This window comes from Botryllus schlosseri, chromosome 6, assembly GCF_051294905.1.
Source record: "Botryllus schlosseri isolate E-star chromosome 6, Bs_hap1, whole genome shotgun sequence".
Taxonomy (NCBI): Eukaryota; Metazoa; Chordata; class Ascidiacea; order Stolidobranchia; family Styelidae; genus Botryllus; species Botryllus schlosseri.
The window spans coordinates 29,017,775-29,037,209 of record NC_137241.1 but is presented as its reverse complement, the minus strand read 5'-3'; the positions used below and the strand labels follow the sequence as shown (position 1 = coordinate 29,037,209).

Here is a 19,435-nt window from a genome sequence, read left to right as displayed (position 1 = left end):
AGGAACGAAACAGCACTTCGTCAGGCCCCAAAAAAACTGGAGTCTTGGGTTCCCACTTCCCATAGGGTGATAAACCGACCCGCCATCACGTTGTTCACTTTTGCCACGAAATTATAGATGTACTGCTTAGTAAGCCAGCGCGAAGCGTAAAAATGTTCGATAATTCATGATAAAATCGGTCAGTAATATCGGGAATTGCATATATATTGCTATCAATTTCTTGTCCTCTATGCTCACGTAATCAGATTAACCGGTAGCGCTGAAATACGTGTTGTCTTGGAAAATGTAGAGTCCGTAAATAATAATTAAACATCTTCGGGCGGGTGGACCCGTTGGTATGACTTCGTTGAATGATTATATTTCGTGACCTCCTGTCTGCTATATCAAAAATATAGAATCGCCCAAACGTACTAAAATAAAAGATCGCACGATTTCAAATTGGTATTTCTTCACTGACATATAATTTTTCCCTGTGGGGTGGTATTAGTCTTGTGAGGTTCAGATTGCCAAGACAGGAACATTTAGGCGCCAGTCATTTAGGCGCCTATGAACTATTAAACCTACATGAATTTTGTATATATAACTAAGTTTTCGGTCAGCATAAGGGCAGTCCTTTTCGGCCAAGGTTTTCTCGCTGCCGATCGTTCTGGCACACTTCTTGCAGTCGCATGTTACATGGCCTAAAACTTTATACGTATTGGTGCGTCGTGGCGAGGTAATGGCCAACGCCGATATGCCCATTTCTATAAATCTTGCGTATTTTTTCTTGGGGGAAGAGTACCCAATAATCAAGATACTTGGCAACTTGAAACCGCGCGCAGCGCGAAAATTTTTTAATAAAGTTGCATAAAATTTCAAAAAATATTCTATAATTTATGCTAATTCATGAAATAATTTTGGGCCCCCTACGAGCTCGGGCCCCCTCCAATCGGGGGGTTTGGGGTGCGGCAGTTACGGCCCTGTTTATGACTAATATCAGCAACCTGTGACCTAATGAAATGATTGATATTTCACTTTAAAAGTATAAAATTTTCAAATTGGTAATCGGTTGAGAAGGGAAATTTCTGCAGTTTGCATACTCATTAATCATCGCCTAGCAGCAATGTTCAATCAGAGTTTACCTTGTAAGCAAAACCAAATAGCAAACATCGGTTTGACCAATAGGTAGTAATAGCGCGATTATGTGTCGCTTCTCGACATGCACGATTCAAAAATGTTTCAATCCAAGCTGTGTGGTGCTTTGTCGTCTGCTTCACGACTAGTTTTCTCAACCATATACTAGCATAACGACGAATATCCAACTATAAGCGACTATACTGTGCTTCATGATTATTCTGTAATTATTGAGAAATGAGGCTCACAAATCCTACATTTGTACTGTATGATATATCGCTCGATTCCTTATTCAGATCACGCCATAATCCTTGCAACATCTTACCATATGCCGTAAGAAATAATTGTTAGTTAGCCGTTAATAGAGATGGCTATGACCGTGGAATTTTCAACTCCGTGTTGGGCTGCACATTGAAATCATATCGGCCCATTCAGGAAATTGTACTTCCGCTAAATTACTTAAGGACACAGTGCACAGTTCAACTCTCGCCAGTTCTGGGACACTTATTACGAATAGAAGATTCGAGGAATTTATTCAAGATAAGCAAAATAAAACAGTACAGAAAATATATGTAAAAGAAAACGAATAATATAAAATGTTGACCGAGGTGATGTATACGTCTGAAACAACTTGAAAATCAGCCGGTAATTTATTTATTCGATCGTTGATGCGCAGAAGACGGTATTCAGAGGTGGTCAAAGTACTAAGCATTGCTCATCAAGTAGACGTAACCATTTCCAGGACATGCCAAAACCACTTCAAGTAAAAGTACCAATGAAAGGTTCTCAAGTATTAGTTTCGCGAAGTAGTCAATTGGAAAAGGATACTTTTGGAATTGCAAGATATATTTTCGCGACTAACGAAAACTGAGCAATTACACTACAAATAGGTAGAATCTTCGAAAATTTATTCATTACCGTACTTTTAGATCCGAAAAGGAGGTCACTTTTCAAAAATCCTGAAAGCTCCAGTACCGGAAAAGAAAACTGGTGATTTTGAGAAAGTTACGACTAATGGTACCGTGTTGACTAAAAAGAGGTCTTCTTTTCCATCTCTGCTCCCAAAATACCCGTCGCGCCGTATTTTCCGTTGATTGCCTTGCCAAGAATGCCAACTCAGGCGCTCGCTGCATCGAAGTCCAGTTTTGAGCGCATTTTAAGAAGACAAATTCCCAAAAAAAGAGGACATTTAAACGTCCTCCGAGGACACTTTCAATTTAGTGAAAAAAGAGGTCATATGGTAACCCTATGATAGGGGGGGGGGTTGTTTCACGCAGTTTTATGACAATTTCAGTTATAACAGTGATGCAAACTTCTCCACAAACATCTTTTTATACTTAACAAAATCGTAAAGAGCGAGTAGGCCTAATTTTGCCAAGAAACTGTTGAATAGTCTAAAAAGGTTACAAATTGAGTGAGTATAATGCAAATACTGTACCACGAAAACTAGATGTAGTTCGTGACTGACCACCTCTGTCTGCTGTAGACCGACATTCGTTTCGTATTCAAGTCAAAAATCACGGAACATTTGAATTGCAGAAACTTGTTGGAATCATTTTTCGTTGTAGCATGACTGTATAGGCAGGCGTCACCTTCTGATAGTATTCGAACAGTATGCCATTTTAATATCATATGATCGCACTGATTCTGTTCCCAGCTTGGCGTACTACTGCCATGCCGTTGATGCGAGGTGTCTCGAGGCTAAGCCAGTGCTGCACCATCTCCTTATGGCTGCGAGAGAAGATTTTCACCGGCAGCCGCACGTCTCTACTGACATGTTTGGAAAGACTTTTAGTACCACGTTACTATCCTGATCGAAGTATAGCACGCTGAGTGGCATGAGCTTGTCGGGAACGCAGCACGGGGAAGGCAAGTCCCTGCGACCGCCGATGTTCCGCACGACGGATTGTATGACAGCGTGGTTCGTGGCTTTGGTTTCCTGTAGATAGAAAACGGTATTTTATTGTCGGATATTGTGCTCAATTAGCAAACACCAATTTATATAACTATAGTTCAAGATCTTCTTGGAGGTACTTCAATGTGCGGTTGAATAATATATTCACATTCATACGAACCCGAATATTTCCGGCTGACACTTGTCAGAGGTAATCGTCAGCAAGTAGCAGAATTGGAAAGAACATTGTTGATCGTTGATACATAATGTTGTTTTCAATTCTCTACTACTTGCTGACGATAACCCCTGACAAGCGTCAACCGAGAATATTCCGGTGTCTGATAAAAAGAATACTCCAAGTCGTTGCTACACCCCCTCCCATCTTTTTATTACATCGCAATCTTGCGTTGTTTCTGCTGAAAATTTCAATAAAATGACTGACTAAGATTGCTCACCCCCTCGTGGTCTGGTAGATCGCAGCTCCCCGAACAGTAGTAAGCTTCGAAGTTCTTCGGAGTTATAATCGCCGACGACCAGCCGATATCTGCGAAACTGACTGTCAGAGATCGCCTTTCGCATGATTCAGTTTTCTCTTCTGACAATAAAGACGAATGTAGGCCGATATCAATGGTCTCGTATTTCCGCGCTTTATTTCGACGACGACCGCGCTTCCCGCGATTTCTGTTCCTCTTCGACTTGCGAGCCTGCGATTCGTTCACGATTTGTGTGCCGTTTATGGATAGTTGCGTGTTTTCTCTGTTCTTCTTTCGTTTTCGCTTGGAGCTTTTCTTTCTCTTCTCGACGACTAACACGGGGCTTCGCGACGACGCGTCTGTGGTACGTTTTTCTTTTGGTTTAGTCGCTAAACTGTCTCTTTCGGACGGGGTGTCTGCGGGAGGGAGCTCCCTACTGCTACCGTCCGATCTGCGTACCTAAATCAAAAGAAAATATATGAAGATACCCTTGGACGCAGCTACATAACTTGAATATACAACTGAATAATATATTCACTATTCAAATAATCTCGAATATATTTGGCTGACACTCCTCAGGGGCAATCGCCAGCAACTAGGAGATAGGCTAATTCAAACTATATAATTACAGTTCTTACAAAATTGTATTGGAATTAGAATCACTGAATTAACAGAACATGGAAAATTGAAATTATTTTCGAATTAGAAAGACATACAACCAAAATTAAGTTCAGGTCTTATCAAATCATATAGCTCATCCTCACACGCACGAGAATGGTAAATGCATTGCATATACAACATAATCTCGCGTAGCCTTTTCGGTAAAACTAGAAAGTAGATTTTAATCAAAATGAAAGTATAGAAACATTTCACGAATTACATTACCAGCATTTACCAGCCCAGCAGTGACTAATACAATTATCTATTTGTCAAAGTCTCTGACAAGTCTCGAACTGTAATAGTAGCCTACGCACTTACCCTACTAGTTGCAGTGACATTTTCCAGTGCTTTCCATATCACGGGAGCAGCGTGAAATGACTCAGGATTAGAAGACGCGCGCGGGTCATTGCAGTACGCAATGAAAATCGGTATCATCGGTGAAAGACTTTCCGAATCGCCATCCACGTTCCCCGGCGACCTTTTACTTCGTGCCACCGGCCCGTCGCGGGGTATAAAGGATTGGGGCAGATCGGAGTCTTTCTCGAAATGGCGCCTCGTTCTTTGCGAGGCCGTATCGCCGCCAGCTTGTGGCTCGGCTACGAATTTCACGATAAGAACATGGTCGTTCCGACGGGCTCGCTTCGTTATCTTTGCGAGCTTTCTGTCCGTCCACGTTTTGTCGGACACGAGACGTAGGATTAAAGTTTTCCCGACCTTGGTGAAGATCTGAAAATATGAATTGTTCAGTTTTAACGACTGATTTTGGCGGAATCGCGACTTTGCGTCGCATGAGGGCGGTAATGTAATTCTAATCACATTTGTAAACGTTTCTACGCTCTCCTTTTAGTTATAATTTAATTTTTGGTTTTCCCGAAAATGCTACAGGGGTACCGTATCGTGCAAAACGAGCCAAGCTCGATGTGCAGACATTTACCATTGGCATGCTTATCAGAATGAAATCTGACTTGATATGTACTGAACCCGATTTTATTTGCATTTCTTTCTAATTTAATTCAACTTGCAGGTTTTGCGAATTCAGAAATTCCGATTCTAATCTAATTTGGAAAACATTGTGCGGCAATAATTCTAATTCTAATCAAAGCTCTTCTACTTGCCCGACTGTGCTTAGAATGCACGGGAAGCCGTGATGCAAACTTATATACGAGTGCTAGTATACTGTTTTATTGGAATACTTACTTCACAATCGATGCCATCGTCACACTCTGTCCGTTTCTTGTAAATTCCGACCATAACAACCGTGTCGGATTCGACCCAAGACCCGTCCAGACGTACCTCAGCGGCGACTAGGTCCTCCAACGCCGGTATCAGAGTAACATTGTACAGAAAAGCAGAAGTAGGCGAGAATTCAGGCCCCGTTTCCGGCACCGGTGCTATCACGATTGCCTGGCCGAAGTTGGTTTCACGATTTCTTGAATTAGCTGCGAAATGGCAAGTTTTATGTTACGATCGGTATAAGGATACTATAGTTGTTATCATACTACAAAAAAGATAATTCAACTTGTCTGATGACACTAATTAGAACGAAATGCCGTTAATTTAATTATATTCTAATTTGTGAAATATTTCTATGCTATAAATTCCAATTCTAATCTAATTTGTAGAATGTTTCTATGCTTTAATTTAAAGTCTAATCACAATATAGCACCACTGTATAGTGCGAAACTGGTCGAGTTTGCTGTACATACATGCTTCATTCTCTTGTTTATGAGAATAAACTCTCTGATTTGATACGAACTGAACATGATTAAATTTCCAAGTTTTCGAAAATTCAGTAATTCTCATTCTAATCTAATTCGGAAAAAGCTGTGTAGCTATGATTCTAGTTCTAGCAAAATTTGGAAAATGTGTAGCTACAATTCTCATTCTAGTCTACTCTGTAAAACGTGTGACGCTATAATTCCAATTATAATCTAATTCGAAAAAAAACGGTGTACTTATAGTTTTGATATTAATCTAATTTGAAAAAAGTGTACCAATAATTCTCGTTCTGGCTAATTTGGAAAAATGATTAGCTATAATTCTAATTATAATCTAGTTTTGACAAGACCGTGTAGCTATAATTCTAATTCTAAAAATTTCTTCCTCTCCGACTCTGGTTGTTAACTTGGCATGCGTTTTTTTCTGTCTTTAATTTAAATATTATCGACGCGTGTATTGAGATGTTGTATTCTAACGCGCACGTTATCCACTATCCAATGTGAGGAAATTATCGTGACAGAAATGACCTATTGAGCCTCGATTTTTGTTTGATGAAAGATCCGAGATAATCATGATTACAAAATGCTATCTTATATTCTATAGAGTCCGAGTCAACAAAACAGCCGATTGCTTTGCAACACTACACGACATACGATGCCAGCGCCAGCTGTGTGGTCGGTAGCGCCGACACATTTGCGGTCGCAAAGTGATCTGTCTGTTTTCCGGTAGTTTACAAATGGGGTGTTATATACTATCCAAAGAATGGCGCAGTATCAATGTGTGGCGAAAATCTTGTCGGAACAAACAAGAGATAAAGGCAACACGCGCCAAACGGTGTGAACTGTGATATTCTATACCCACAGACATGAATTGATTGGAAAGCTAATGTTTTTGAAGTGCCCGGGACTTTGACATTTACCTCAATACTACAGCGACTGTGAATCGGCGATTGTTCCATTCACACCTAACAGATGATTGCACTTACAGGAAAAGCTCGTATGACAGTTAACAGAAATGTAACACAGCGCGTCGCTAAGTACAAAGCTAACCAACGGCTAAATTCGATCAAAAGCAATACATTGCCCAATACTTTGCTGCAAGAATAACAGGCTAAATTTTCGTGAATTCAATTAACTATGATAGGTGGTGTATCAATCTTATTGGCCCTACCAGTGATTCACCCATGAAGGACGACCCAGATTGAAATTTCATGATTTCCAAAAATACAGGTATAATTGAATGATATATTAATATTGAAATAAAATGAGTATTTTCGGCTGACACTCTACCTCTATACAATATGAATGTATTAATCAATTGTATGTTGGAGTTCCGTATCTTCAAGAAGTCCTTCTAAAATACATGTCGATCAGAGAACAAACTTTATTTGACAAAGGATATTGCCACTTGCTAGTTCATCTCCACCGGATTTGGGGATCTTTAACTCTTCTCATACAGTAATTGGCGGATTAGAATATAAAATGGTGCCATTCAAGAGAGATATGGAGCTATTGAGTAACAAGAGCGGGAACGAAATTCAGCCGCGATCGTTTTCACAGATAACAATAGCTATCCTCGCCGAGCGCACCTGTTCGTAAAAATCGCTAACAGTGACGTAACACGATGATTTTTTTTTTGTTTTGGAAAGGTTCGAATCTTTTGATCGTCGGCGGTCTCTTATTAGAGTCGGTTATGTCTGCAGGTGGCTATTTCGGTAATCTCGCGAAGTCAATGTGACCTCGAGAATTTACTACTTGAGAGCCATAACGCGCCATCTGTTGTTTCCACCTACTGTTTACCCGAGAGGCTTTTGATATTCTTTCGTACGCCAAAACCGAGTAATTTGTTTATATATCTGCGTCTCAGAAGATCAAACACACGAGTGTAATGACGGACGCATCAAAATAAACCTGCTGCGAAACCACGTAACGGGATTTTTGACTCGGAATAATAATTCGTGTAATACATAAATCCACGATTGTTGATATAAAATTGAGATAAGTGATGTTTTATGATGGATAAAATCTTCCGTCTATCAATGTGCAAATTGGGAATTTGGAGATTTTTATCAAACTCAGACACTCCATAGTTTACATCCGACGTTGTCAAGTATGGACATTACAAGATTTTTGACTGGAAATAATACTTTGCATAATACAGCAATCACGGATTGTTAACATAGAATTGGGGTTATTGATATTTTATGACAAATAATCATCCATTTACCAATATGGAAATTGTGAATTCGGAGGTCTCTATCGAATTCAGACACTTTAGTTCACATCCGATGTTGTCAAGCGTGAAACGACATAATATGATAACATGATAATACTTCTGAATAATACATTCCTATTGACATGAATCACCAGTAACTAGCATAAACATTAAACATATTATTCAATCGTATCTCGAAGTTCTGAACCACCAAGCAGTTATCCGAAGAATACTTTGCCTAACACAGCAATCCTCGGGTTCATTTTAATATGAATATACTATTTAATTGTATATTAAAGTTCCGTACCTCCAAGAAGCTATTCAATCCTCGATTGTTAACATAAAATTGGGATAAGCGATATTTGGTAAGGGATAAATATTCTTGCAATGTGGAAATTCTGAGTTTTATTTAATTTAGAGACGATGGATAGTTAAAAATCCGACGTTGTCAAGCACACGTACCTGGGCTAGGGAAAAAACTCCGTACGGTGTTTCCCTGCGACTTCGACTGTAAAATCATGAGGTCTTTATCTTCCGCGTACGATCGATAAAGTTCCAGCATGAAATCCGGCGGGTGCGGCTTGAATTGCGCCGAATCCAAGCTATCGGGAGGTAATCGGCCGCTTCTTGCGCCGTGTTCAGAACTAGTAGCTTGTCTGCGGCATTCAGCACCTTCACAATCTGACCTTGTGGGCATGCTGTTAAATCCGAGCACGTGTATCATTGTGTCTCTGATGATATTATTGGAATCAATACTAGTTCTGGCTTTTTTACGTCGTCTATTTCTCCTAGCCTTTCTGTTCGATTTCGTCTTGCGTTTCTTCTCTTTTAATGATGCTGTTCTCAGGACATTAACTCTTGTTGCGGATCGCGCATCGCTGTTACGATCGTCTACTGGATGAATCGATGTTCCTGCGTTCTGAAAATGCTCAGATACATCCGTCGATGTTGCGTTGTTTCCAGAAGACTTTGTCGTCCTCGATCGCCCCGCAATCAAAGATATCATCGAAAATAATATGACAAAGCAAGTTGTCGATAACGTATATCTCCTCGCCATTCTTTTATCCGGTGGAGGGTGTCACGTAATGCACAATATCTTTCTTACAAAACTTTGCTAATTCCGACACTATAGTTGATAGTTCTGAAAATATACGGTTGTTGATATACAGTTTCAATTCTCTGCTAGTTGCTGAAGATTATCCTGACCAGTGTTAGCGCAAATTTTTTTTTTATCACTATGAATGTAGTACTCGAACGAAATTGTATTCGTAGCAGAACAAATTCGGCATCCAGTCGCCGTAAATCGACAGAATCCGCGTGAGAATCCAAAATTTTGTACATATAGGGCGAGCAACCTTTCTTTTGCATCACAGGGCAAATTCTCTCGGCGGTCGTGTTTGGCTTGTCACAGCAGTACACTAAATGCCACCAACTCTGCAAACACTTCTACGCCTCATTCGCAGCACGTTTGATCTCGATCGGAAGGGTGCAACAAAGGTGGCAATCACACAACGGCCAGGTGCTTTTACACTGCAACGTCTACGCATATTCAATGAATAGCGATAACCGTGCCTCATCTCTGTATCATTAAACTCTTATCTGCTTGTACAGCGTGCCCTATAACCTCACGATATTCACATGATGAATTGGGTCACATTTCTGATATATTGATACTAATCGTCCCTTATATTATATCTTCATTCGTGAATCAGCAAGGCAATCAGATATTGAAAGTAATTTTTCATACTCTGATAGGCGATGCGCGATTTTCGATCATCTCATTGTCAGATTATTGTATTTAAACATGATAACGCATTACTATTAACTGCTGAGGGTTTAGATAAATGTCTTACATCAAAATTTCCACGCAATTATTCGCACATTACGTGTTTGACCATAAGCCTCTCCCACACCTGCTTTTTCAGAGCTTATCGGAAAGCAAATTTACGAAACGCAGCGCAGTTCAATTCAACCGTACTTAGTAATACTTCACTTAGTAGCTGTATCACCCGTCCACATCCGCGTCGCGCTTTCTCGGGGCAATAGGCCTTGTGTGTTTACCGTGGGTGAGTCAATATTCTGCCGGTAATTGCACAAGTTCATATGATTTGAAATACAGCCGTCATAAAAATTCTTGTCGTAATCAAATGTCTCGCAAAATCGTCTCTTAAACGGAGATTAATTGCCGTAATCGGCGGATCCGAACGAATCGCGACTGTCGGCACACAAACCATGACACAGGGAAACCGTGTCGATTTTTCTGATCTGCCCCTTGACGTCTGCCAAATGCCCCATTCTCACATGTACAGAGATGGGTATGTCGTATTTCCAAAGTTTACACCAAAACACTCTGTTTTTTTATATGTATTTATGCCAAACCCTACTCTGTAGCTTCGAAGTTGGAAAACTAGAAAGATTCCCCGTTTTTCCAAATGAGATTAAAATTAGAATTACTGAACATAACTTGGAAATGAAACACAAATCAATTTCAGTTCACATCGAATTAAAGTTCATTCTCATAGACACGAGAACAGCAACTATCTTTCGACCAATTAAGCTTGGCTCTTTTCGCGCTGTTGTACAGTTCTTCTGTATCCTTTACAGGAACCACAAATTAGATTACAATTAGACTTAGAGCATATCAATGCTTCATACAAAATTAGATTAGAATCAGATTACCTGCATTCGTTCTAATTAGTCTTATGCAATAACAAGTATCGAGTTGTCCAAGTCTGCCATGTAGTAGTGACGGCCTACAGGTAGACATGTCGCTCATCACATTAAATGTTCTGCTAGAAGTTTTCCTTGGTCGCAACTTGAGCGTGCCAACATACAAATATAACAGTCGGCTTGCATGTATTTCGTATTGGTGCTGACTACCGAGAGGGGTCTCTTAGAACGCTTCAAAAAGATTACGTTCATCCGCGCTTACGTCAGCATTATTATGCGGGAGTTGAAGCACGTACGGTGCATCACATTCTAATTGCGTAATTGCGGTAACCGCTAATCGATCTATTGACATCGTATGAAGCACGACACGCAAATCTCGCTGCAACATTCACCATTGCATTGCAGAGGTTTTAAAATGCAAATGGTGATATGATTAACAGTCATTAATTGCCCGAAAAGTTATGATCATGTTCAAATGGTATATATTTGAAATTGAAAATATCGTTACAGCTCTTTGCGCCCACACTGAAATCATAACTTACGCATAGCATAACCCTCTTAGGCACTTTTGGCCATTCCAACTGAAGTCTCATTCGAAGTTACTATTCATAATGTCGATTTGATTCAGACATTCTACAGTTAAACAATTTTCAACTTTTCCAAATCAAATTACGATCAGAATTATAGCTACAAAGTTTTCTTTTAAATTAGACTAGAATGAGAAGTATAGCTACACCGTTTTTCCAAATTAGATCAGAACTATAATTTCGTACAGTGTACAAGTACACCAAGCTTGGCTCGTTTCGCAATATACATTTCTCCCGTAGCATTTTCAGAAAGATCAGAAATTAGACTAGAACAAAAATTAAGGCATAAAAATGTTTCAAAAATTAAATTAATTCCAACTAGTATAAAAATACACCTAGATTTATTAAGTTGCCAAGTCTGATTGAACCCACACTGGAATTTTAACTTTCGATAGTTTTTGGCTAATCCATCTAAGTCGCATTAAACTCTCGATTCAAAATGACAATTGGATCGATAGCAAACGCATAAAAACTAGAGACCAATAATAATAATTGCTACGATTGTTTTCGTGTCTCTTCAACATGACCAACATTCTCAGATAAATTGTTGATTCCACTCAATTAAAATGCCATTGCAGTCAGGTCTGATTAGCCAATGCTACGCTAACAACCCGCACACAACGATGCTTCGGATCTGCTCGCGAAATCTTATTTTGTTACAGCAATTCTTCATATAATCCATCATATCTCGGGTAAAAATATGCCCATCAAGTAACTATTTGCTCATAATGACACTGAGCAGCTATAGTAATCTCATAACGCAGCTGTCCGAGAAATTGACGACATCTGCGAGATTATTTCAGAATATACCCGGCCACCTGCAAAGAAACATAAGAACCAGCTCGATTCATTCACGGACAATCAATCACTGAGGAATATAAGACGTCGCTTACAATCTAAGTTAACAACTCATTTAAACAGTCATATCGTTTACAATCACCATTGGCCTTTAAAAAGTGTACCGGTAATTCAATAGATTCAGAGTATACTTTCATGTGGCGAAAACCATTAGAAAATACAGCCGATTCATCGATATCATACGCGATATCTGAGATTGTGTTAACCAATTTTATGCGAGGTTTAGGCTTACAGACGTGCACCTATCTAATAAACTACATGCGCCTTTCAATCTATCCAGGATGATGCAGTTAATTCTCAGATGAACGATGCTGGATCGTCTCTTTATTTGCAATGCTTTTGGCACACTTATCTACAATCGCAAGGCACACCTGCCGGCTCTGACCGCAGTCTAATGCGAACATATATTTTGCGGCTGAAATGGATTATACAAGGTATATAGCTCTGCTGCATCATTTCAAAACTTTAAACATAATTAGAGGCTTTCATTTCGCTTTTGTTTTGAAATGAGCCTGTTTCCATTCGGTCGTGTAAGACCGGTTTGTGGAACTCGCGCTGTGGGCCGATCGTAATTGGCTAAATAGCATGTTTATTTACAGCTTATTTTGCTAAATTACCTGCTGACCGTAGCCTGTACTCATTGTAGAAACATTGATTGTGCTGTAAACATGCAACGTTCAATGCAAAACTAAATCGAAATGATACCAAGTACCAACGACTACTAATGTTCAATTTCCACACATTTATCAGTCGAGTCAGTTAAAGCGTACAATAATACTAACATCCAAGTCATCTAAGCGGTAGCTTTCGTTGCCGAACGGAATATAATCGTATAACCATCGACATAGTATTCTGTTTGACAAGCGTGTTCGAGCCCATCGTGTTTATCAACGCTCACGGAAATTCGACCAAACGTGTCACATCAAACAATCTCATTCGGCCAAAGTACATAAGTCCCGCTATTGGACGGTGCGGTGCGAACGGAAAAGCTAGATGGATAAATGAGAAAGCGATATCATGTCAAAATTTGAAATCAAAATCAATTGCTATAATGTCAATCAAACTTTGTAAATTGATGTTAGGACAACATCCATATACAATGAGTGGAAACCTGGCCAATTGTTGTTGCAATAGAACTGCATAACTGCCGTAATATTATGAAATTGTAGTCAATATCGATAGCGCCTGAGTCAAAAGTCAAACTATATTATCGTTGCCTTCATGCGGTCATTGTCGGCAATAGACATTACAGGAAGATGTTTATTATCAAATCGGATTAAACGGTATCTTTCCAATTCGCGTTTCAAAGAGGCTATCCGGAGAAGACCCGCGTCAGGCAACAATATATATCTGAAATGTCACATCGTGAGCGCAGCTGTACAAACAGAAACGTTCTCGTTTAGTGTAGAATCGAGCTCCGTTGCCCATAAAACACAATTGAGCAAACAAGTTAAATTCACGTGTACTCTACGAGCGCTTTACTTCATAATGTGTGCGATCCTTCATTTGTACAGGTTTGATTGCGGTTGGTTAATATATTGGCGAGCTAAGCAAATCTTTTCGCAATTAGCGTCCACCTAATTTACGTGGATTGACATAGGACGATACTGTTTCTCGACGCACGTATTTTGAGTCAGCCGCGAGAACAAACAATTTTGCATTCAACAGGAATCTTTCAAATTACAAAAAAAAGCTGATGCCTATGAAGTACCACTAATGCAGTCTGGATCTGGATTAGCATATACGTCGGAGAGTCGTGATCTTGAAATATCTTCTGACTGTTGAAAAAGATTACAACAGAATGAACGCGAAAATCAGACAATATTGTTGAATCATTTCATATCACCCCGCGATGTAATGGTTCCATATTAACGCCGTAAAATCTTTACAGCGATGAAATTCAAAATGTGAAGGTATGTGTAAGTATTGCGATATCGTAAGCAACATAATATAGTATCTAAAAATCGTGTGGGCTTGCTTCCAAATGCTTCGCGTGAGGTGCCAGGCAAGGAATACACGACTCTTTACGGCACAAGCATCCTCACACATCTCGCTACTCTATTGTCATTTATGGATTTACTTTGAATCGTAAACCTTTGAAACAGACTCGACCAATCTGAATATGCGTTACATCGCATATATTGTGGTAGGTTAACGGTTCGCCGTGAACATATTACTTGGAAAATAACGAGGCGAGCTGTGTTTAAAGAAGGGCTCATTAAAACCGCGTTGGGTGATATAATATCACAATGGATATCCGCACCTGACCATATAGTCAAATAATGCAAGTACCTGAAAACTTCGTAATACTTGATTTATTATATTGCTTAGTATGAGATAATAACTATCCATATATCGAAAATTTATTCTTATTATCTCAAATTCAACGGGGCTTCGTTACGCATTATTGATATCTTTATGATTCCATGACACAAATGAACTTCTTTACCCTAGGCGCGAAACACCTGGATTCCGGTAAAATATTCAGCGCGCGTTGATCTCGATAAAAGCCTAATTTCCATGCGCACCTGGATATAACATCGAAATGAAACCTACATTCATATCTGTTCCCTTTCGGATTAGGATAAAAGTGTCTGGCTAATTAGGAAATCATCCGACACGTTATTTCTGTGGCGCTACGAGTGCATAAACAATGGGTTTAAAGTATTATCACCGAGGTACTCTACGGAAGATTCCTGTGCGTATGTATATATTCTCGGGAAAGCAATTTTGTATTGAGATACTTTGTTAGTTACTAAGAGCATTTGTAAACGTTGTAGACGTCCTTATGTCATACATGCCGAGAAGATGTCTCTGGAATGTGAGAACTGAAAACGTATCGGTAAACCGACAGTGAAGAATATGTAATTATGCTCTCGTGTGGATACAAGTGCTAACAAGGCGCGCGAGCCGTAGCCCCGATTAAAACAGCGGTGGTCTGGCCGCAATCCAGTGCGATAACTTGACACCTGCATTTTAAATGCTTTGTACGCTGGCGAAACTCTGCAAGTGAATGAGAAAGGGCGACTATGAAAATATCTCGACAACACACGAATGACGTACAAGCTTCATGGTGTACGTATGTCGTATATCTGTACCAACTGTTGTGAAATGATTTGCAACCAACCGCAGAAACACGTCTCATTTATAATCAAGTGATTTCCTGATTCAGTGTCATAGGGTTACCGTATTTTGGGATCCGAAAATGAGGGACCCTTTTCAAAAATTCTGAAATCTCTAGTACCGGACAATTTTTTGGAATTTTATGTTAACTAAAAAAGCCTCTTTCCGACTCGACCCCAGAACTACCCGCTTTCACCCCATCTCGGCTGTGTTGACTAAAAAAGATCATCTTTCCCCACTCTATTCCCAAAATACCCGCCGTGCCGTGTGTTTCGGTGACTGTCTCGTCAACTCTGGCGTTCGCTGCGTCGGAGTCGGGTTTGTTTGTGATCGCATTTAAATACTCTTTCTAGAGAAAGAGGACAAATTCCCCCCAAATAAAAGGACATTTAAGCGTCCTCCGCTTTCAATTTATAGAAAAAATAGGAAAAATCCTCTTAAAAAAAGACATATGTTAACATATGGTGTGAAATATAGAATCCGTTCAAGTACATGTGAAAGTATAGTCTAAAACACAATCACTTGCGCAGGGAGTCAATATATACTTAAGTAAATTAGAAGAAGTTAGAACTTACGAAGAAGCACTCGTTGCTCGGGTGCAAAAAGAAATCGTTGATGTACAATGTTCTTACCAATTCTCTACTAGCTGATGTCGATTATACCCCTGGCGCGTGTCAGCCGAAATTGTTCGTGTTTATTTCAACATGAATATAGCATTCTACTGTAAAAAGAAAACTGAACGCAAATTCGTGAGATCTGAATCAGTGAAACCTATAACTAGTAGTAAAGTAAAGCACGTGTGACATATGCAATCATGGAATTCGTGCAATAATTAATGATATTCTCCATCTTCATCAAAGTTAAATAAAACCAGTACACCTGCGTAAAAGACGTCTGTATACGCATAAATCGAGTACCGATTACCAATTGACCAAGCAACTTTGGATTGATAACAGCGGAAGTTTTTGCTTGAGCGCCACGGCGCATGTCAGCGTAATAAATATATCTTCTAGAACGCGGAAATCCATCATAGATTTCAGCAATAAGAGACGGCTCAAAGGATTTGCTGCAAGACACCCATACAGACGTACCGGTGAAGTTATAGAGCTGCAATTCATCAGACTGTAATCCTAATAAGATTTTTCTGGAGAATGGCAGAGAATGAGTTCTTCAAGCCGTATCGATCTAATGGACTTCAAGGGCATGCACCTGCAATAAATATTTGCTGAGGTGAGAAGGAAACAGACCAGTCATTGCAATTCCTAATTGAGGCGAAGCACGAGGCGCCTTCGAAAAACGGAACAATGCGTTAATCCGAATAGCTATCATAAAGCATATCTGCAATCGCGCTCTACACCTGCGCGCCAGTGAATCGTGAGCACATAATGATATGGACACTTAGCCGATAAAACGGTCGCATTACCGGCGTTTCAATCATTCCGCGTTGTTGCACAACAACGATATTTTAATACGAAGTGACGTAGCCCATATTCGTATAGGATGAAAAAACGTGTGGCGTTCAATAAATAAGTCGAAGATATTCGCTCTTACTTGCAGTCGTAACATCGAGTCTCGATGTAAAAACTTCTACGCTCGGATCCTGTCACATTTTCTCTGAAATTAAGTCTATAATGATCAATTAATGTACGTGGAAGCAGTTATGTTTGTGGTATTCGTGGTGTTTTTCGACTACAATTATCATTTTCACCAGTGCTTCCAACCCTTTCAGGTTCGAGACCCACTTTTACAAGTTTTATTTGGCGTCCCATATGAGATATGGGCAAGCGAAGGAAACACAAATCAATGCGGAAAGAAACCATAAATACACGCGTAATTTACTATCAATGCGAAAGTTAAGCGTGCATATTATATAATGATGCTATCAGATCTTATTGACTTGAGTTTTCTAATCGGAATATATGCAGAAATACCTAAAATTGAAGTAGGCTACACCTATTCTCGACCAACCGTCACATGTCCGATCGTCAGTTTTCCAAAAGTTTTTTTTTACTTTATACCTATCAGTGATGAGCGGATAGTGCTTTTCGAGACTCCGAATCCCTCCGACAACTTAAGTGTCTGGGGAAAACTCCCTCCCACTCCGAACAGCTCAATCCCAGACTTCGAGATACTACGATGAATCTCGTCAAGTATCCGAAACAGTGGCAAGCATGGTACATGCTACACATGGTACATGTGATAATATGGTTGGCCTCATAGTATTGTTTACTCTCCAGTCCCCAATTGCAGTGCAGATGGCTGATTTTTATGCACTTGGCAATCATTTTTGCATGTTACCCGTCATATTACAACTTCCCAAGGTGTCAACTGTCTGTGTTTTGGTTTGTAATCATAATCAAGAGTGCATTCTGGTCAGAGCTATTCAAAGATATTGGAGACAAAAGTTACAATACTCCGAAATTGTCCGGAAAAATATCTGTAGTAGCTCCGACTCCGCTCCGATATTCACAAAATCGGCAAAACTCCGCTCCTAATCCACTCCGAATCCGGTCCGATGCTCATCACTGATACCTATCATATTGCTATCATATTAAATAGAGAAGATTGCAGCCTCTAATAATGTTGGATAGAATACTGTAACACTAAAAAGACCCAATGGCTGGAGAGCACTGCTTCACACCATGCCGATATTTTTCATAATGATTCCGTATCTACCGACTCTACCACGGCCCATATTTCTGGATACGATGGCGAAAAGTTATAGGCCTACATCAGGGGCATCAAACATACGACCCGCGGGTCACATACGGCCCGCCAGACGATTTCATCTGACCCACGAATAAATTACGAGTAAATTAAAAAATGATTGTATTATCAAACACATTTCTAACAATTGTTTTTAGTAAGAAATAAAGGCAACAAATGTAGAACCTGGCTGTTAATAGGCCACATACCCATCCGACATCAGATTTTTGCAGTTTTACTCTAGTCTAGTCAGTATCAGGAACAAGTCTTTGACAGTGGCACCAAATTCCCAGAAGGCGAAAAGTGCACGTTGATTCAAAAGGTCCACAGCGTTAGAGAAACTCGAAAGGTGATTTCATAGTAACGGACCAAATTCCGACGTCTGCGTTTACAGTTAATCGCTTGTATTCCTCACAGTGCACATACGCATGGCTAACTCCACATTGCGACTAAAACGTAACGAACACGGGTCATAGAAATATGCCAACTTGCTGTATTGTTGTTAGAACCACCGTTTCAGCGGTTTATTCCTTTATTCGACCGTTCAATTATCGTTTTTCCCCAATTCCTTTGTTGGCGAATAAAGGTGTTTCTAGAATGGAACCATTATGATCCGTAATATGATGCAATATACCATCACGAATATAGGCTTGATAATAATTGTGTTTTAGTTTAAAACAACGGTATGGATTTGGAGGTGACATTTTGGAATCACATGACTGCACCATGGTCAGGTCCGCGAGCGCTCAGATGGTTTTAATAAGGTCCGCGACCCAAGTTGAGAATGAAGATGTGGAGCCGTTCCGTGAGTTATCTAATTACAACGGCTGTGCACAGTGAGCCGAGTGCTCGAATTTGAATCGCGTATTGATTCAAGTCAAGTGGCGAGAGATTCTTTTTTCGACTATGCCGAAATTGTCCTCTCCTTGCCGGTGTTTGTTTGTTTTATTCGCACAACTTTGGCGCTTATCGCCTATAAGGCCATTTGCGCCCAGTACATCAATTTCAGTAATTTCAACGGTCTTTTTTCGTCAGATTACGGATGACTTCCATGCACGCGCTCTTCCACCATCAGTCTCTCCTCGTCGGTGGTTCATTTATCAACGAGATTTATAGTTTCGATACTATTTTCCACTAAGGATAAGGAAGGCTGCGAACTTCGATTGGTTGTATCGTAGCAAACGAATCGTGTATACAGAGTACGCACGTTAATGGAAATGACACTCCTGCGAAGTCGTGGTCAATCCACGACTTTGTCACAAAGTACAACGAAATAGGTATTGTCGAAAAATACCAAATATTCCTAATGTGATATGGTACTGGCATTTTATTCTTTGTGCTAGCATAAAACGTGCGTACACACTTTAACTTTCTGCGGCATTCATACTGTTGTGACGTCAAATTGAGTGATACTAATT

At 39.9% G+C, this 19,435-nt stretch overlaps 1 protein-coding gene across 1 annotated transcript; it reads right to left on the bottom strand.

Moving 5' to 3' along the window:
- Positions 1-1,627: 1,627 nt before the first annotated feature.
- On the bottom strand, positions 1,628-9,640 carry LOC145442025 (uncharacterized). Its single transcript, XM_080320006.1, has 5 exons — positions 8,536-9,640; positions 5,338-5,579; positions 4,459-4,866; positions 3,463-3,939; positions 1,628-3,052 (listed from the first exon to the last, which is right to left on the bottom strand). The coding sequence occupies exons 1-5, from the start codon at positions 9,128-9,130 to the stop codon at positions 2,861-2,863; spliced, it is 1,914 nt and encodes a 637-aa protein (XP_080176132.1). The 5' UTR covers positions 9,131-9,640; the 3' UTR covers positions 1,628-2,860.
- Positions 9,641-19,435: the final 9,795 nt, after the last annotated feature.